The sequence below is a fragment of the Muntiacus reevesi genome, chromosome 9 (assembly GCF_963930625.1).
Source record: "Muntiacus reevesi chromosome 9, mMunRee1.1, whole genome shotgun sequence".
In the NCBI taxonomy this organism is placed as follows: Eukaryota; Metazoa; Chordata; class Mammalia; order Artiodactyla; family Cervidae; genus Muntiacus; species Muntiacus reevesi.
Window position 1 is genome coordinate 56630446 of NC_089257.1, and position 20689 is coordinate 56651134.

The window sequence follows — 20689 nt, forward strand, 5'->3', positions numbered from 1 at the left end:
CACACCCAACAGAGCTGGTAGGCAAGTATGTGCTGTGTTCTTAAGATCAAGAAAGGCAAAACTCGGGTGTCTCTACCCGAGTCCAGCATCCCACAAGAAAGACATCAATGCTACTTACGATACTAGTCTTTGCCTGACCCTGTGATTTTGAACACAGCTTTGATTACGGCTTTGGTTAAAGCTTAAGGGATTAAACATTTAGTCAAGTGATAAACACCAAAAAAGTGGTACATACATATGGCTTGAACTTTCTGACTCAAAGGGCTTCCCTTGTGGTTCAGCTGGTAAAGAATCTGCCTGCAATGCAGAAGACCTGGATTTGATCCCTGGGTTGGGAAGATCCCTTGGAGAAGGGAAAGGTTTCCCACCCGTGTTCTGGCCTAGAGAATCCCATGGACACCCATGGGGTCACAAAGAGATGGACATGACTGAGCAACTTTCACTAGGTTTTAAGAATTAAATACTTTTGTGAAGTAATTAGCCGCCAACTAATAAAAATAAATGGAAAAAAAAAATATTCTGACAACACCCAACTAAGTAAGTTTTATCCTAGCCCTTCCAAAAGTTGCCAGCCTCTTGGAGCTGAGCTCATCTCATGGTTCTTTCTGTTCCGTGAAGCATTTCTTCCTATCTTTAGAGCATCACCCACAAGACTGAGATCAAATATTACTTCCAAGGTCCCTCCATACTAGAGATGCCCTCCCCTCCAGACACTTTCATGTCTATTTCTGATACTACACTGTAGCTAACATGAGTGATCTAGTTGAGCAGTGAAGGGATGCTATGGATAGATGCTATCTTATTACTCCCTGTGGAATCACAAATTCTAATGCAGGAACACACGTCCACATTAAAGAGATAAACACACAAACAGACAAATTTTCCAACCAAAAAAAAAGTTACAAAACATGGTTCTGTTAAACAATGATTTTTATTGCTTTAGTACAATAGACAAATTTATGCAACCAGGGCAGAAGCTGTGGATGACTCGCTGAAAGAAAAAAAGAAGGGGGGGGGGAAGCTGGATTAATAAAAAAGTCCTCTATATTTATACATAATCTGTTTTTAAAAAATCCCCCATATTCACACAATCTCTGAAAACAGTTATTTCCTAACAGTTAAAAATAAATCCCCAATATATAAAAGGCACTGAACAGCTCAGTTCCTGAAATCAGTTCATTGTGATCAACCATAACATGAAGATGGTCACTCAGGCCTCCAAGAACTGGCCAACATGAAGAAAAACTTTTCTGGTGAAAAGTGCAAATGCTAGGATATTATCATCATAGTGAGCAATCTATGCAAAAATTAAAACAACATAAGCAGCTGGGAACAGAAGAACTTAAATTTTACCCACAATCTGAAAATGATTTAAAGAGCATGTTTGTGCTCTAAATGAGTCTATGGAAGTACCACCCTTTGTATCAACAAAACGCAACCGCTCGACCTGTCTATGGCTGTTTTCTTGCTATTAAGAACTCAAAGACCATATAGGCTCAATCTAAAACATTTATTATCAGTCCTTTTACTATAATTACTAATCTATTTAATACTTGGCCAACTCCTCTTTTTGTTAACAAAAAGGGTTGATAACTTACTATTTCCAGTTGGGGGGCAGGACTCGTTTGGTCTTGTAGTATCTAGCCAACCGGTGAATACGGCTCTCAATCAGAATCAGACGGAATTTAGCATCTTTATCCTAAAAATAAAATTGACAGAATTCAGAATAACCACTTAAAACTAAACATCATTTTTACAGAAGAATGTATAGACACCATGCACATTAATGAAAAATTGCTTAGTGTTGTTTATAGAACCAGAGCCTAGGGTTTGTGTGGCTAGATTAGGTCCTTCAGGGAATTTAGGGAACTAACCCTAACCCCCCCCACCCCCAAAATCTCTTCTGGTGAAACTTTCATTTCAAAGCAAACACTGTGATTTGTTTGTGCCCCTTGGATAATTCCAATCAGAGGCACTATATTTCACTGATATGAATTTAGTACAAGCATTCTCATCCTCTTACCTTTCTGTTCCGCTCAAGATGCTTTCGAACTGCAACGGCTTTCTTAATTAAATGATAGAGATCCTCGGGCAGGTCAGGAGCAAGTCCTTTGGACTTAAGAATTCTCAAGATTTTGTTGCCTGTCACAAAACGTACTTGTGCAACACCATGAGAGTCTCTCAGGATCACACCTGGAAAGGGAGTAATATAAATTCCCACACCAAACATACAAACTGGAGCATGTGATGTCAAGACTGAAATCAAGTCACTTTCCAAGTTTCCTATCTGTAAAACACAGCTTACTTTTTATACATCAGACACCGACGACAGAATGCACAAGCAAAGCTCACTCAGACATCCAAGGAAGGTTTACCCAACACTAAGGAAAACCTTTCTGGTGGAAACTGCGAATGTTGGAAGACCATCATCATAGTGAGCTTGCTAGATTACAGGCCACCAAAAAAAATCAAGGAGTCTTCAAAACAGCATCATCTGACTACCTGACAGTCTCTCTCTCTCTCTCTATATATATACACACACACCTCTTATTATGTATAACATCTCCACTAGACCATAAGCTCAATAGAAGGCTATGGTGCTTTTTTACAATGACTGTATTCTGAAGATCGGGGATCACACAGCTGGCAAACATTTGCAGAATGAAGCCATTTGCACAAACTCACACACAGCTGAGGTTCAAACCACATCTGTGAGAAAGCAGTGAACACTCAGAGCAGCCAGTCCCAGCTCCTCCACTAACAGCTGTGTGATCTGAGGCTTGTTTATACAGCTGCAACGTGCCTCAGTTCCCCCAACTTCGGGAAAACGTCTAGTATTTATTTGAAACTATGGCTGTCAGAATTAACCTAAGTCAAAAAGTGGAAAGCGCTTAAAACCACACACCTAAGAGAGTGCTCAGCCCAAAGAAAATACTCATTAAACTTTGGAGCGCATTTTAATTATTTTACCGTCTTCCAAATAAGAGCTTGAGAGTTCAGCAAAGGAAGCCTGGGCCTCGGTCAACCGTAAAGTCAGGAAAACGAGCAGAAAATTTTCAAAACACATGTGAGACATTTAGCCCCAGTGTTTTTCAGCACGTTACACGCGGTCAGGCGGAAGGGGGTACATTATAACAGACGCACTCACCGATCTGAGAGGGAGTCAGGCCTTTCTTGGCCAGTTTGTAGATCTGCTCCTTCACGTCATCAGAAGTGAGCTTCAGCCACTGTTCGCGGGAGAGAAAGCGGCCTTAGACGAGAAATCGGGGATTGAACCGAAGCGCAGCGGCCTTCTCCACCCTCAAAACCACGCTCATGCACACGTGGTCCCCATCTTCCAAGCAAATGATGGCACCCCCCCTCCAGGCCTCTGCTCGGTACCCGCACGCTACTTACGGTGGGGACGCTGCGGCGGTAGGGCAGAGCCGATTGGGACAAGCCCTTCCTGGAGAAAAAAGCAATATCGGGGTGAGGAAGCAAGCCCCGCCACAGCAACCCCAAACCTTACCCCCTCGACCCGCTGCCTACACTTCTTCCTTTCCCTCCACTCCTAGGCTCAGCCTTGCAACCCGCTCATAAACCCTAGCTCACCCGGGAGCGTGCATGCGACCCATGATGGCGGCGGTGTGGTAGCAAAAGGAGAGAGAGGGTGGGAGAGCCGCAGGAAGCCACCCTCCACGCAGGAAGTTGCCTCACACGTCCTGGCTTCCGCCCCTGCAGGAGGCGGAGCTTCGCTGCGTACTTCCCGGCGTCCTCGTGACTACATATCCCAAAATGCACTTCGACGTGGACTACACTTCCCGGCAGGCACCGGTGTTTGAGTCCGCACTAGGCTGGCGCGGGAAAAAGGATCCGCCTCCAATTTGGGCAGTTGAATCTAGTTGAGTCTCCGGAGATGCTGCTTAGCCGGGATGCTGCGGGAGCACATAGAACTGCAGGAGTTCCCCGGCCTTGGGCAAGGTGGTTATCTGCGTCCCGTGGCCCAGCGAGTTTAGGCGCCAATGTTCATCCATACACTATTGCTCATCCAGTCAGCAGCGTCCAGCCTTGTCTTGACACTAGCTACCTCTGTCCCTCCCCTTAAAATATTCACAAGGGAGAATTCCCTGGCCGCTAGTGGTTATGATACTTGCCCTCACTGCCTAAGGCCTCAGTTGGATACCTGGTCAGGGAACCAAGATCCACCAAGTCTGCAGGGCATGGCCAAAATTAAAAAAAAAAAAAAAAGCTTTAATAAACTTACAATAGCATGACGATAAGGGTTACCCCTAGCCAACTGGTAAGATTTCTTATCTCTAATTGTAATCTTTCAGGGGAGGGGTGCCTGACTACAAGGCACCCCTTGTCTGGTCCTGACCTCTATGTCATTTCACAGTCATTTTACATTTTTTTAAAAATCTCGTACATAATTCCGTCCTCTGCTTTCCCTGTTGGTAACCAAAGTTTGTTTTATATATGTTAGTCAGTTTTATAAGTTCCTTTGTACTTTTTTTAGGTTCCATATATAAGTCAGTTCAGTCGCTCAGTCATGTCAGACTCTTTTGCGACCCCGAGGACTGCAGTACACCAGGCTTCCCTGTCCATTACCATCTCTGGGAGTTTGTTTGAACTCATGTCCATTGAGTTGGTGATGCCATCCAGCCACCTCAACCTCTGTCGTCCCCTTCTCCTGCCTTCAATCTTTCCCAGCATCAGGGTCTTTTCAAATGAGTCTGTTCTTCGCATCAGGTGGCCAAATTATTGAAGCTTCAGCTTCAGCATCAGTCCTTCTAATGAATATTCAGGAGTGATTTCCTTTAGGATGGACTGGTTGGATCTCCTTGCAGTCCAAGGGATTCTCAAGAGTCTTCTCCAACACCACAGTTAAAAAGTATGATTTCTGGGGGCGGTGCTAAGATGGTGGAGGAATAGGACAGGAAGACCACTTTCTCCCCTACAAATTCATTGAAAGAACATTTGAACGCTGAGCAAATTCCACAGAACAACTTCTGAATGCTGGCAGAGGACATCAGGAACCCAGAAAAAGCATCAGTTCTTCAGTGCAACTCTCACATCCATGCATGACTACTGTAAAAACCATAGCTTTGACTAGACGGACCTTTGTTGGCAAAGTAATGTAGTATTTATCTGTCTATAATCTTTAGGTCCATTCGTGTTGCTGAAATGTCATTATTTTATTCTTTTAATGGCTGAGTAATACACACTGGGGCTTCCCTGGTGGTTCAAGCAGTAAAAAGTCAGCCTGCAATGTGGGAGACATGAGCTCAATCCCTGGGTTAGGAAGATCCCTTGGAGAAGAGAATGGCTACCCACTCCAGTATTCTTGCCTGGAGACTTCCATGTACAGAGGAATCTGGCGGGCCTTGGTCCATTGGATCACAAGGTTGGACACAACTGAGCTAGGATGTACACAGCATCTTCCTTATCCATTCATCTGTTGATGGACACTTAGGTTGCAGCCCTGTCTTGCCTCCTGTAAATAGTACCACTCTGGAAAAGGTCAGTTTTCATTTGAATCCCAAAGAAAGGCAATGCCAAAGAATGTTCCAGCTACCATACAGTTGTGCTCATTTTATGTGCTAGCAAGGTAATGCTCAAAATCTTTCAAGCAGTACAGGAACTGAGAGCTTTCAGATGTACAAGCTAGATTTAGAAAAGGTAGAGGAACCAGGGATCAAATTGCCAATATCACAACTTCCATAGGATCATAGAAAAAGGGAATTCCAGAAAAACATTTACTTCTGCTTAAATGACTATTCTAAAGTTTTTGACTGTGTGACTTACAACAGGAAAATTCTGAAAAAGATGGAAATACCACACCACCTCACATATCTCTCGAGAAACCTGTATGCAGGTCAAGAAGCAACAGTTAGAACCGGACGTTAACAACGGACTGGTTCAAAACTGGGAAAGGAATACGTCAAGAGTGTATACTATCACTCTGTTTATTTAACTTATATGTAGAGTACATCTTGTGAAATGCAGGGTTGAATGAAAGATTTCCTGGAGATATATCAACAACCTCAGATATGCAGATAATACCACTCTAGTGCAGAAAGCTAGAAGGAACTAGAGTGAAAGAGGAGAGTGAAAAAGCTGGCTTAAAACTCAACATTCAAATAATTTACGATCATGGCATCTGGTTCCATCACTTCATGGCAAATAGATGGGGGAAAAGTGGAAACAGTGACAGATTTTATTTTCTTGGGCTCCAAAATCATTGCGAACAGTAACTGCAGCCAGGAAATTAAAAGACGCTAAAGAAAAACTCTGACAAACCTAGACAGTGTATTAAAAAGTAAAGACATCACTTTGCTGACAAAGATTCATATAGTCAAAGCTATAGTTTTTCCAGTAGTCCTGGACAGATGAGAGTGGGACAATTAAGAAGGCTGAGTTTCTTTAATTGTGGTGAAGAACTGATGCTTTTTGATTGTGGTGCTGGAGAAGACTCTTGAGTCACTTGGACTGGAGGGAGGTGAAACCAGTCCATCAAAAAGGAAATCAGTGCTGAATATTAATAGAAAGGACTGATGCTGAAGCTGAAGCTCTGGGACTTAGGTCATCTGATGAGAAGAATGGACTCATTGGAAAAGACCCTGATGCTGGGAGGGATTGGGGGCAGGAGGAGAAGGGGACGACAGAGGATGAGATGGGTGGATGGCATCACCGACTAGATGGACATGAGTTTGAGTAAACTCCGGGAGTTGGTGATGGACAGGGAGGCCTGGCATGCTGCGATTCATGGGGTCGCAAAGAGTCGGACATGACTGAGTGACTGAACTGAACTGAATTATTAGTTAGTTTTCATTCCAATCCCAAAGAAAGACAATGCCAAAGAATGCTCAAACTACCACACAATTGCACTCATCTCACACATTAGTAAAGTAATGCTCAAAATTCTCCAAGCCAGGCTTCAGGAATATGTGAACTGTGAACTTCCAGACGTTCAAGCTGGTTTTAGAAAAGGCAGAGGAACCGGAGACCAAATTGCCAACATCCGCTGGATCATCGAAAAAGCAAGGGAGTTCCAGAAAAACATCTACTTCTGCTTTATTGACTATGCCAAAGTCTTTGACTGTGTGGATCACAATAAACTGTGGTTAAATTCTGAAAGAGATGGGAATACCAGAGCACCTTACCTGCCTCTTGAGAAACCTGTATGCAGGTCAGGAAGCAAGTTAGAACTGGACATGGAACAACAGACTGGTTCCAAATAGGAAAAGGAGTATGTCAAGGCTGTATATTGTCACCCTGCTTATTTAACTTATACGCAGTGTACATCATGAGAAACGCTGGGCTGCAAGCACAAGTTGGAATCAAGACTGCCGGGAGAAATATCAATAACCTCAGATACGCAGATGACACCACCCTTATGGCAGAGAGTGAAGAACTAAAGAGCCTCTTGATGAAAGTGAAAGAGGAAAGTGAAAAAGTTGGCTTAAAGCTCAACATTCAGAAAACCAAGATCATGGCATCCGATCCCATCACTTCATGGCAAATAGATGGGGAAACACTGGCTGACTTTATTTTGGCGGGGGGGGGGGGGGGGGGCTCCAAAATCACTGAGGATGGTGACTGCAGCCATGAAATTAAAAGACGCTTACTCCTTGGAAGGAAAGTTATGACCAGCCTAGACAGCATATTAAAAAGCAGACATTACTTTGCCAACAAAAGTCTGTCTAGTCAAGGCTATGGTTTTTCAGCAGTTATGTATGGAAGTGAGAGTCAGACTATAAAGAAAGCTGAGCGCCAAAGAATTGATGCTTTTGAACTGTGGTGTTGGAGAAGACTCTTAAGAGTCCCTTGGATTGCAAGAAGATCCAACCAGTCCATCCTAAAGGAAATCAGTCCTGGGTGTTCACTGGAAGGACTATGTTGAAGCTGAAACTCCAATACTTTGGCCACCTGATGCAAAGAGCTGACTCATTTGAAAAGACCCTAATGCTGGGAAAGATTGAGGGCGGGAGGAGAAGGGGACAACAGAGGATGAGATGGCTGGATGGCATCACCGACTCAACGGACAAGGGTTTGAGTAAACTCCAGGAGTTGGTGATGGACAGGGAGGCCTGGTGTGTTGCAGTTCATGGGGTTGCAGAGTCGGACTCGACTGAACTATTAGTGATGTTGAGCATTTTTTCACATGCCTTTTTTGAATTTCCCTAATGACTGAAATGAAGTGAAAGTGTTGGTCACTCAATCATGTCTGACTCTTTGCGACCCCATGGACTATAGCCTGCCAGCCTCCTCTGTTCATGGAATTTCCCAGACAATACTGGAGTCGGTTCCCATTCCCTTTTCCAGGGGATCTTCCCAACCCACGGATCGAACCCACACCGCCTACATTGCAGGTGGATTCTTTACCATCTGAGCCACCAGAGAAGCGCAATTGACTTGGGCATCTCTTCATGTGATATTCGGCCATTCCAGAGAAATGTATTAAAAAATTCTTTGCTTTCTCTTGAATTTTAAGTGCTTTATGTATTCAAGATGCCAGGACCTTATCAGATACATGATCTGTGAATATTCTCTTCCATTCTGTGAGTTGTCCTTTTACTTTATTATGCACATATATATTTAATTTTGATGAAACCAAATTTATCTGTTTTTCTTTTGTTCCCTGTCCTTTTTTGTGACCTGCACTTAAGAAAACCTATCTAATTCTAAGCTACAAAGATGTACACCTGTGTTTTCTTCTAGGATTTTTAACTTCAGTTATGTTTAAGTCTCTGATCCACTTTGAATTAAATTTTATGTTCTAAGAGTCCTATTTTATTTTTTTGCACATGGTTATCTAGTTGTCCTCACACCGTTTGTTGGGAAAAAAAAAAAAAACTACTCTTTCCTCATTGATCCTGGAAGTCCTTTGTCTTTTGGTTTGTGATTCAAACAAAAAGAAACCCAAATAGATGTGAAAAATATAATAACCAAAATTAAAATCTCAATGGATGGGGGTTAAACAGTTGAAAAGAGAAGTAGTGAATTGGAAAAGAATTCATAACAAATTATTCAGAACTGAAGAAAGTTACTGATCCATATATTTAAGAATCCTAGAGAGAAAAATATAAAAAGGTATCTACACCTAGGCACATCCTCATTAATACAGACCAAACAAGATTATCCCTAAGGTAGTAACTGTTGAAGGCTTGTGATGGGATTCATTCATGGAGTTCATTAAACTGTTGTCTAACTTTGTATGTCTAAAATTTACATGACAAAGTGTTTCAAAAAATAAACTGGTTATAATTAAGTTACTACTCTTTCATGGTCTCTGGCCCTTTTACATGTTACCTCTAGGATTAGAGAACCACAACCTCACTAGTATCATTCCAGGATGGAGGTATGGTATTAAGAACTACAGTCTCTGTTCTGAAGATATGTCTACAGTATGGCTGTCACTATACTCTTTAGTATTTAAATAAACTACCAAAGGCAGGAACCATACTAATAGAAGCATTTCACTTCAATGAAATGGTGATGGAACTCTAACAAAGTGGCAATCCAGATCTTCCAAGAACCACACTTAAATGTCAGACACTCTCTGGACATTTTTAAGGGCAAATCGCAGGGCAGTTCTGAAACCCAGGATTACCTGAACCTAATAAACTCCTGGGTGAGATGCAAAGAGAGCAATAGTGAGCTCATTATCCAAGTTTGGAACCGAAAGTGTTAACATATTGATGAAGAAAATGACAGCATAGTTCCTTTGTTTCAGAAATATTTTAATACAATCATAGTACAGTTATGAAGTCACATTCAATCCACTGAATATATTTAAGGTATTAATAAAAATATTATACATCTTTATTCGCTACCTTAATATAATTAAAGTATTTGGTTCTTATAGATGAGACTAATTGCCATATATATTCCTATTTGCACTGCTAGTCAAACAGCATGTAAATAAATCCATGGATTATGGTAGTGGGGCTTTATCCATTTTTTATCTTAAGTCTTAAGTATCAAATTGAATTTTTTCTCTTTTTAAATGCCACGTGAATCATAGGAAAAACAGTCAACCAATTTAAGGCAAAATATTGAAAGTTTTATACAACATTAATTTGAAAAGATAAAAGAATATTTTATCAAAGATCATACATGCCTTAACATTGAGATACGTATAGATTCTTATAAAGGCAGTAATAAAAACATCAGTGCAAGTCTTACATTGGATTCCTCAGTACAGAAAATAATAGGTTCTTTGAGAAACCATTATTTTCAAATTCCAAAACACTGCAAGGGGAAGAATTCTACTTCAGTTACAGTATGATCATTACAAAATGTATTTTAGCTCCATTATTCTTTACACACAGTCTTACATGTAGCATAATTATTTTTACTCAATAAAGATAGGTGTGAAACATTGTGATTATACATAAAAATTAGTGTCTTAGCTAGTTTGTTAAACATTTGTTTCAGATTTACTTTAATGCAAGCTTTAAAAATATGCTTCAAAAAACAACCAATTTAAAGTTTATTGATAGTAAGTAGTGCAAAGAGGCGCCTCTGTCAATTTATTTTTTTGGTAAGGGCTGACGATTAGCATTCACAAAGAAATAACTTATATTTAAAATACATTTAATATATGTGTATTTTAATGACCAAAGAAGGCACATAATGAGTTAAATTAAGAGAAACATTACCACTTGTTTGAACTCTGGTTAACTATACAGAGTATATAATACACACTTTTGGATAAGAATCCTTATTTCTTATAACTGAAAAGTGACATCCCATTCTCTAGCTCTACTATTTGTAAAAGACACTGCTATAACAAGACTGCAAATAGGCAGTATACACTGAGTCCAAGTAACAGTGACCTTTTACCAAGACAGTACTTTTTTTTTAAACAGTGGCTAAGTGACAATTCATGGAATGGAATTAGGTCTTAAAGACAAGTGAAAATATCTAGTACTTTTTTACGTTTGCAAAGTTACTTACACACTTTAAGGAAATGTTAACTGTATATGGAAAAAGCAAATAAATGGTGGTGCTCTGATCTGCATTTTAATTAACTTATTAAATAGACAACACATTTTAATATAAAAAAAGACATTCATATATGGGGTATCCTACAAATGGACCATTAGTGTTAGGCACCAAAAATTCAAGTTTTCTTTTTAACCTGTCCCACTGATACATCTCAACTCTAATATGTCTGCTCTGCAGGTATCACCATTTACATTAAACATCTGCACAGTTTATAAAAATTCTGTTCTGGGCAACTGAATCAGAGATTGTCCTTCCTTTCTTGGTATTTTTTATTGAATATTTTATCAGTTATCTCACAGCAACTAGATCGCTACAATCTCTTACTACTTAAAAGTGTCTGAATTCCTGTTCTAGCCATGAGAATTAATATTATGTATACCTATTTATCCAAACTAAACAAATTTATGTGTGAAGCTGATTGAATAACTAATAAAAATGAACCCTATTCTTAATGGTTACTATAGAATGATTTCAATCATGTCCCTAATGATTCTAAATATTGTATTAAGGAAAGTAATTCATGTGAATGTAAAATGCTTACAGATGTTGAATAAATCAGATAAACTGTGCCATAAAGGTATACATTAAAATTTAGTGTTGACCCTGGAGTTCTTGTCTGGGCCTCTTGTGAAGAGTCTGCCCTACTTGTGGAGTTCTTCTATAGAACAGGAATGGACACTTGGGTGCACACATTTTCTCTTGTTTAATGAGAGAGTGGAGTATAGATACATGGGGGTGAAATTACCAAATTTCAGTTCACACTCCTGGGAATAAAAGGAGGATTATAATGGAATGATGGAATTTAGTGTACAGTTATGTTGATGAATCTCATTCAGTTACTGGGCAAAAAAACATGTATCAAATGGCTGATGTTTTAATAAGTTATACATCTGAAGTATAGAAAATTATCTATCTGTGGGAAAAACATTAGTAAGTGTACATAATTTCTTGTTTTAGTAAAAAGTGAGTGAAAACTACTGAACTATTTATCAAGTCAGGAAAAAACTCAGAATGAAGTACCAGAGAAGCATATGAAGTTAAGGCACCATTATTTACAACTTCAGTGATTGGCACTTATTCTGAAAAAGGCTTGAAAGACATGAATAATAAAAAGCAGTGTTATTTCCCCTACTCTATAAACTACTTAGTAGTTCTTAACTATTTATTATTTGTGCTTTGCTTTTCGGCCCTATGAATAGCAGCTGCATTTTATGGTAACATCCTGCACCTTTCCTCTCCTTTGGTGTTTATGAACATACACAGTGGTAAAGGCTGTAAAAGGTGCAAAACAGGAAAACAAATGTGCTGTGTCTGTGTAAGAAACAATACAAAATAGATGGTTGAACTGACAAAATAGTATCAGACCACACTAAAGCTATTACTCAATTACTCAAGAAAGGATTAACTCCTTCACCAACTCAAAGTCTTTTTTAGGACTTATTATATATTAAGTTTAAGATTTACAGCATTCTATACAATGACTTTAAAATAGCAACGATGTCAACAAATTCATAAAAGTTAAGTGACTGTTGGTCCACCAGATGTGTTGAAATGCAGCAAGTATATTTACTGTATAATTTCTGTCCAAGTATAAAAATATACAAAGTTCATGTGTGTGTACACATATTTATATAACTGTTCTTGCTTCCAAAGCTCAGAAATTCACTAACTTACAAACAGGTTGCTGCAGTCAGTTGATACCATTTAACCGTCTCTTTGCTCAAGTTGAAATCTTTCAACGGCAGGGTTATTCCACCCAAGAAAAAATTCTCCCGCAGAGATTCTGCACTTAGTACACTCAGCTGAAGTTCTCTCTGTCTTAGGGATTCTTTGCTATATCCACTGTACACAAGCTATAGCAAAGACAAAAAGAAACAGCAGATTACAAATTATTTCTGTCTGGCTTATAAAATTATTTTATGTAAAAACATAAGAAAGATTATTAGTCAGAGTGACTTCAACTAATAACATGATTATGACACATCTAGTAGAATTTGTCTTATACTTTATATGCACATGTTGTATTTCACGAGTCTTGGATTGTATTGTCATTCCTTCAAGTGTCTGACATACGAATGCACAAAGCAGAAAATTACTATTGGGTAAAAATTAAAAACATGGTTTTTCTGAAATGGAGGTATGGGGAAGGGAAACTACAAAGCAGCCTGCCTTAAGATGATTTAATAGATCATCTTTAAAAGAGAAATGGAAGGAAGAGAATGGAAGAAAAAGAGTAGAAGGAAGCAAGTTGGGACAGAGTAATTGTAATAATTTTATTGAAAGTGAGAGATTACAATCTCCCAAAAGGAGATTTTCTTTTTTCTGGATTTTATATACCATAAGGTGATAATTTCTGATTATCCATCATTCAGTGCAAACTCGCCAACTACAAATGCAGTTTATAGCAAATCTGGAGTGTTATAAAGCTACTCTCTTTCAAACACTGCATGCAGCACAAATTTTTTTTTTTTCAAGAATGCTTCACCGTAACTTCTGGGCATTATCTCCTTAATCAAGTCCTCTCTGTTTGACTAAGAAAACTGAAAAACTGACCACATTTCAGTTTCTTGAAAGCATATAACACTAACTATAAAAAAAGACAATACTACTTTGTGAGAATAATACCAACTATCTTCACCAAACATTTTATATTCTTTTAAAGTACTGAAAGGGTATTTCATGGTTTTCAGAAATTCATAATTTTTCATAAATTTCATAAATTTATTTACTTCCAAATTATTTGGAAGTATTATTTGCTTCCAAATCTCTATCTGAACATTTTTATGTGGATATAATGTTAACATACATAAATAAAGTGGTGTTTATGTCCAAATAGTAGCTGACTAAGAGTTAGCAGATTTTAATAGATTTTTAACTTACCATTTCATTGAATGTTGGATTCCTAGTTTTTCGTGAAATTTTGGTTTTACGTTTGGATGTTTTGTGGGTATCTGGAAGTAGGTATGTTTTGACATATGGATTTGGGTCAGCCCCATCTTCAGTAACCTGTAAAGAAAAAGCATTCCCTTAACAGTAATGCTTCCTACCACAGAACAACTTTCCTCTACAATCATCATTATTTGTAATCACTCACAAGATCTTTGATGTGCATCACCATGATGAAAAGAGTACCATTTCGGTAAGAGATAGATAATTTCACTGCTCCTCCTATTTGGCCTTGAGCAGGACTGAAAGAACCTGCATCTGAAAATACAAAGATGTTCATTTTTATGTGATGCTGCTTGCAGTGGTTCAAGCGGCAACAAAAGTTTTTGCTCTAATTCCAGGATCTTCACATGTTGGAGAAAAAAAGGTAAGAATATGGTAGGCCATTGATATAGATTTCTTTAGTAATCACACTCATTAAGGAAATTATCTTTACCCAGAAATAGACTGCCTTAGAGAGAATACTCTCGTCTCATTCTCACTGGTTATAGACAGTGACCCCACTGACACTGCACCACATCCACAGAGAAGTCAGGCTTGCAGGTCACAGGGGAGCCATGAATTACCAATAAAGAAAAAAATAATCTCACCGGCAGACCTAGCTATTCCTTCGGCTTTCTCATCACGAAGTAAAGGGTGGAAAAAGGTACAAACAAGATCACACTAAAGTGGAAGAGAAGAAAGATTCATTAATTTAAATATTACGTAGCAGACAAAAAAGTATGCTATTATTTCTCGGTTAAGATAGTCACCTCTGCTACATCCGTTGAAGCACTCATCAAACTCTGTAAATAATTGTTTAATTCAATTTTTCTCTTGGCTGCTACATCTTTTACGTGTGTTCGCCCTAGAACCATTTTATTAGGAAAGCTACAAAAGAAAGACAAAAAGAAGTGGGATTTAAGTAATTTCATTTGGGAGTTATTTATAGAATCAATACTCAGAAATACCCTTTTACACACTGAAATAGAAAGTGGAGCCTTAATTCACTATAATTTTTTGATTTCTTTTCCAAGTACTGGAGATGAAACAGTTGAAACATCATCCTTTTATGACCTTGGTACAAAAGGGACATTGTTTTGGTAATACACTATATTTATTACTTATTTCCTACTTATTTCTTCTCAAGATTAACCATTCACAAATATGCAGATCTTATCCTCCAAAACAACCATTATTCAATAATCACAGCTATTGTAGATACCAGTAAAATCCACAAATGCCACAGAACTCAAATCATCTCAACTGCTAATTTTGGTAGCAATAGAAAAATGAGACTGCACATGGAAATAAACTCATACCCACTTCTCTGCCTCCTTATTTTTGAAACCTAGTCTGAGAAGAATGTGAGCGATTCAACACAGGAGTTTACTGGTCATTACCTACATTAAAAACTGAAGGTTTCTAAAAGGCATCAAAAACAAACCTAAACACTATCATTTTGATTAGTGCAATGTCACAATTTCTTATTTTTCAGAGAAACTCAGTATGATCACAATAATTATTCCTGCAGTGATTTAGAAAGCTAGAAAATCCCATATTTTAAGATTGTGATTATTAATTCATTCAAGAAAAACTTAGTTCCTTGCTTATGTCTAGTACGTATTAGGCTCTTGTAATACCAAGGAAAATTAGTCACACACAGTCCATAGTATTTTACACTAACTTAACACAAAGCTTTTGACCTGTACTTGGTAATAAAGAAACTGTTTCCTATTAAAACAACATTAATGAACAAGAATGAGAACATACCCTGGTAACTTCCAAAGTGGAAAAATAATACTGAGCTTATTGTGAAGTTCCTGAAACTCATCAAATGTTCGGAACACAAATGATGGCTCAAGCTGTCCATCCCTCAAAATTCGGACTACATAAATCTGAAAGGAAATCACATCCCAAACATGTTAAATTTATAATATAATCTTTCCTGATAGAAAATTTTCAGCTTGATCATTATATATACCAAGGGCTCTTCACTTTGTAATATGTATGCCACAATAGGAAATAACAAATATAAAAATCAACGTATTTAATTACCTTCTAAGAGTATGTTTAACTATTATCTAAGATAAATAAGAATTGGAACATGAAAGGCATTCTGTTTCTAGGATTAAATAAACATACTCCCCAAATTTATAAGTGCAGTGCATTTTCAATGAAAATATTAGCAAGTAAATTCATTAAAGAGAGCAAAGGAGATGGCAAAACATAGTGTGACAGGGAGATGGGGAAAACCTGTTTTACTGGATATTTAAACTGCACTATAACATACTTTACAGAGTAAAATACTGGTGCACAGAGTCATTTATATCTACAGACTACCAGAAATAAATTCAGGGATATAAACTCAGTATATTTAAAGAAGGTATTATAAATCACTGGGGGAAACAATGAATTATTCAATTAAATGGTGTCCTAAAATACTCTGTGAACATATAAAACTTTACTAATAACAGCTGAAAATCAAAATACTAGTGAAGTCACTTTCTAAACTCTATCAATTTGTCAAAAATTTAAAGGCTGACAGTATTATCCGGCAAAAATATTAGCACAAAAATAACAGCAAAAAAGACAGTTAACGTTATACTATTAAAGGGGGAAAAAAGCACACTAAAAGATTCTGTTCTGTTCAAAAACAAACTTTATGTGCATATTTTATATACTTCATCCCGAGAGAGTGGAATGAGAACTTAAGATTTTTACTTTATATACTTCTATATTGGTTGAGTTTGTTACAGTGAGCAAGCTTTACTGTTGAAATTAAGAACAAATTGAAGATAAGGAGAAAAGTAAATTAGCATCACCCTTTCAGTCTTGTCTCTGAAAAGAAGAGTAACATTGGTCCCTCATGGTTTTGGAGCAAATTTACCAAGAAATAAACACCAAAAAACAGTTTAGGGATGCTCCAAGTACATTTAGGGGTTTTGGGCCATCCATGGAAGAAAGAAGTATGAAAAGAACAAATGCTTGAACTTTATCAGAGTCAGTGAAGGAAGCAGGAGAGAAGAAGACTGCAAGCACGAGTCTCTACTGATACTAAACCAAACTTACGTAATGTTTATCTGGGTTGTATTTCTTATGATAAGTGAAAACAGAAACTTCTTTGATTCGACCATCTTGTCTAAAGGAGTATGTTTTGGGTGAAAATGAAAGGATCGGCTCATCATTGGAAGGAAGACCAGAAAAACGCAACTGAGCAAGGTTATGAATGAAGAAGTTAAACTTTGTGGCAATGCTTCCCAAACTTGATTCAATCAGTCTACAAAATAAAAAGAAAATGTGTTAACACACTGAGAAAACATTCTCATTTATTTAAATATAATAAAAGACAATAAACAATTCCATTTCTTTTAAAAAAACATTAGATTCTTTGTCAGGATTCCCTTTGCCCCACAGGCCAAAAACCTGTTACAATGTATCTATCTCACCCCAACAAAAATATTTTAGCACAGGAAAGCCTTCATTCCATCCCATCCCACTGTATCTAAGAAATGATGCTTGGATTTCTTAAGCTCTGTGGGGTCCAATACTAATTTAAAACACTATTAGGGATAGAAGATGGTTGGTATAATGTCAAAAGATGGTTCATTTTATTCACTTTAATAAATATGGAAGGCAGCAACTAAACATACAAGGAAGCAACCAAAGTAATCCAAAATTCCAAAACCCCATTCTATCAAAGAGTCGACTAGTAGAATCTGGTTATCTTATTCCTTCTTCAGAAAGTTATCATTTCTCTCAGTTGGGAAAAGAAGACAAGATGCAGAGTTTGGTGGGGATAAATTTGGAAGGCAGGTCTGAATAAGTCATTTTAGACAAGCAAAGGAAAACAGAATAAAGGAATACACAAAGAGGAAACAGTGTCAAAAGAAACTCTCTTGTGTGAGGGAACCTCACACAAAAGAGTTTGTCCTTGTTATGGACTGAATGCTTGTGTCCCCCAAAATTCATATGCTAGAGCCCCAACTCCATAGGGCCTTTATGGAGACAGTGTCCTTATTATAATGACTTTCTTCCTCCTCTTTCTTCTCCTCCTTCCTTCATGCGAGGAAACAGCGAGAAGGCAGTCAGTCGTCTTCAAACTTGAATCCTCACCAGGAAGCAAATTAGCTAGCACCTTGATCTTGGACTTCGCAGCCTCCAGAATGATGAGAAGATTAATTTCCTTTAAGTCGCCTGTATGTTGGGATGGCAGGCCAACTGACTTAACACTTATGCTATATTTACAGTTTGGCCCAGGGAAGCCAACAAGTCTCAAAAAAACAAAACAAAACTCATCAATACCTAAATTATCAGCATTAGTCTGGAAGGCTATAGAAAAGTCAGCTTCCTTCAATGCAACTCAGCCCAGACTCATGAGACTAGGCAAGTCCAGTCCAGTGTATTCTACTTGTTCTCCACTGAGAGGAAGAAGGCAAGAGAAAAAGGAAAGACAAGAACATGAGCCTATGTGCTCCTTCTATGGCATTTAACGAGGTGGAATCACCAGTCTGTGACCAACCTGGTCACCAGACCTGTAGAACACATTTGCCAGGAAGATTTTCTTTAAAAGTAATAATCACAAGTTCAAATGCCAGTCATTGGAGTATGTGTTTCAAGCACTACATCATGTGATAACAATTTAACAGCATTGTCCCAGAGTTCACTGTTTTAAGCACTTATGGTATCCATGAAAATTGTTATGGCAGAATTCTAAAAAATACAGTAGTATAGATATCATTTTAGGAAAAACCCTTGTATCTGGCACTGTAGAAAATAGGTTTTGCAAAACCTGTTCATAAACGGAATGTTTGAATTAAAATCATATATATTCTTAATATAAGGTCATATTTGGAGACAAATAATGGGGGGTGGGGTGGGCGCACACTGTATGTCTTGCAAAATCTTAGTTCCTTGAACAGGGATTGAACCCAAGTCACCACAATGAAAGCACTGAGTCCTAACCACAGAACCGCCAGGCAATTTCCAAAACAAATGTATTTTTTCAAGTGTTATTGCCAATCCTTCACATTTATTCAGTAAATAAACCTTTGAAATAAGCTTTTGATAAACCTACTACTTGCTAATACTGTGAATCACAATTTTTTCTTGTTAGGTCAGAATTTTGATATATATCATTTGTTTAAACTAAGGAAAGCAAATCAAAGCTAAACAGGGTGTGTCTTCTCTAATATACTTAAATACACCTTACCTAGTAAAGAAAATTGTAGCTTCTGCATCTGTCGTTTGGGGCTGAAGTGCATCTCTAACATATTTCAAATCCTGAATACTTGTAAGTTCTGGTAACCCTGAAGGAATCATCTATAGAAATGAAAAAGAGCTTGTGACTCAAATTTTTTACAAGTCTATTCCTCACCCCTCCCTAAAAGCTGGACAAATAATCAGAAAAAAAGCAAATAAACGACTCAGAGTTTTGAGGAGTTTGTTAATATTTTAGGGACCTAAATCTCTCAGAAATAAGAAAAAATCTTGGCAAAGGAGGTCAATTGTTGGAAGTCACAGTTTTATGGAATAAAAACTGTGAAATCCAGACCTTTTGTGTAGTCTTCCGTTTCTATATCAATTTCAGTCACAATAATCATAGGGGTTTCTTTGGCTTGTTCTCAATATACATCCAAAAAAGCACAGGAATCTTATGAGCACAGCTAAATGAATATCCAAAATCTGAACATATAAAGACAAAAAATATTCACCAGCATCCCATATGACACTCGCAGGGTCCCTTTCAGATACTATTATCACTCATCCCCAGGGTACCCACTTGAGGGTCTTTTTTTAGTTGCATTACCTATAAATGATGTCTGGCATATTTTACATGGCAACATTTTAAAATATTTCAGTAATAATATACCTGACATTTAAAACCAGAATAAATTTTATTCCAAGAATCACAAAATATCTATCTTTAGATACTGAAACATGGAAGAATATAAAACTAATTAAATGCTTGTAAAGAACAGAGTTACCAGTGAAAGGAGGTTAAGAAAGAGGTTTGTCTGCTTTCTTATCAAGTTGTAGGCTTGACAGCAGAGGTCCACAAACAACTGGAAACGAATTGTGGGCTTTTCACCCCCATTAATGACATATGCCATGTCAGAGGTCAGCACAAAAGGAGCCCGATCCCTATTTTAGAAGTACAAAAAAAAAACAAGTATATACAAAGTATTATTTACAGAAGATATGCAAATGAGTGCTATTGCTATTACATGGTTACTGAACTAAAGCTATCTGAGCCATAGCAATTTCTAACTGGGTAACTTAATACCAGGAAGTTCTGAATTTACATAATTCTTAAAAATTCACATTTCAAGGAAAGCCATCATATAATCTCATTATTTGGGTAGAATTTATATATGATATTTTCCAAGGTGATTATCAGTCTACACACAGAGATCAAACAGCATATACATATGAATATAGAGAAAACTTTTCTACTTGTTGCCATTATACAATTGGGGGAACACTTCTAATAGGTACCCTAACCAGATAAGACAAAATACACCTTAATTCATTTCAACAAAGGTTACACACACATACACATTCTTCTCTACTACATGATAAACTCATCTTTTAAAGTCTTTTTCATCCCTGGTTATGCTAAAAGGGAGCAACAAGGCAAAGAACAGCAAGAAAAAAAGCAAAGTTTAGGATATTGTTTTTTTGAAGTTGATTTTTTTAAAACTGAAGTTTAGTTGATATAAAATATTATATGTTACATGTATAGAATAAAGTGATTCACAGTTTTTAAAGA

At 37.6% G+C, this 20689-nt stretch overlaps 2 protein-coding genes and 1 non-coding gene across 4 annotated transcripts in view; all 3 read right to left on the reverse strand.

Annotated features, from left to right (window-relative positions):
• Positions 1–912: 912 nt before the first annotated feature.
• Positions 913–3691, reverse strand: RPS13 (ribosomal protein S13). The gene is made up of 6 exons (XM_065944202.1): positions 3592–3691; positions 3397–3445; positions 3149–3227; positions 2024–2193; positions 1599–1699; positions 913–991 (listed from the first exon to the last, which is right to left on the reverse strand). The coding sequence occupies exons 1-6, from the start codon at positions 3612–3614 to the stop codon at positions 958–960; spliced, it is 456 nt and encodes a 151-aa protein (XP_065800274.1). The 5' UTR covers positions 3615–3691; the 3' UTR covers positions 913–957.
• LOC136176171 (small nucleolar RNA SNORD14) lies at positions 2349–2438 on the reverse strand. Its single transcript, XR_010664538.1, has one exon. It is a non-coding gene; the product is annotated as a small nucleolar RNA SNORD14 (small nucleolar RNA).
• Positions 3692–9705: 6014 nt separating the features above from the next.
• PIK3C2A (phosphatidylinositol-4-phosphate 3-kinase catalytic subunit type 2 alpha) overlaps positions 9706–20689 on the reverse strand; it is a 104862-nt gene continuing 93878 nt past the window's right edge. For both annotated transcript variants that reach the window (XM_065943880.1, XM_065943881.1), the window contains exons 25-33: positions 19905–20061; positions 19130–19239; positions 16990–17197; positions 15691–15815; positions 14691–14808; positions 14529–14601; positions 14087–14196; positions 13873–13998; positions 9706–12845 (exon numbers count right to left, since the gene is read on the reverse strand). In XM_065943880.1, the coding sequence (XP_065799952.1) occupies positions 12663–12845; positions 13873–13998; positions 14087–14196; positions 14529–14601; positions 14691–14808; positions 15691–15815; positions 16990–17197; positions 19130–19239; positions 19905–20061 (1210 nt within the window). In that variant the 3' untranslated portion in view covers positions 9706–12662. The remainder of the gene's footprint in view (positions 12846–13872; positions 13999–14086; positions 14197–14528; positions 14602–14690; positions 14809–15690; positions 15816–16989; positions 17198–19129; positions 19240–19904; positions 20062–20689) is intronic.

Excerpts from the sequence above, each read along its gene's own strand:
- RPS13 (XM_065944202.1), bottom strand. The coding sequence starts at position 3,614 with ATGGGTCGCATGCACGCTCCCGG. Across the intron at positions 3,446-3,591 it reads GGTCGCATGCACGCTCCCGG|GAAGGGCTTGTCCCAATCGG; the intron begins GTGAGCTAGGGT and ends TTTTTTCTCCAG. Across the intron at positions 3,228-3,396 it reads ACCGCCGCAGCGTCCCCACC|TGGCTGAAGCTCACTTCTGA; the intron begins GTAAGTAGCGTG and ends TCCCGCGAACAG.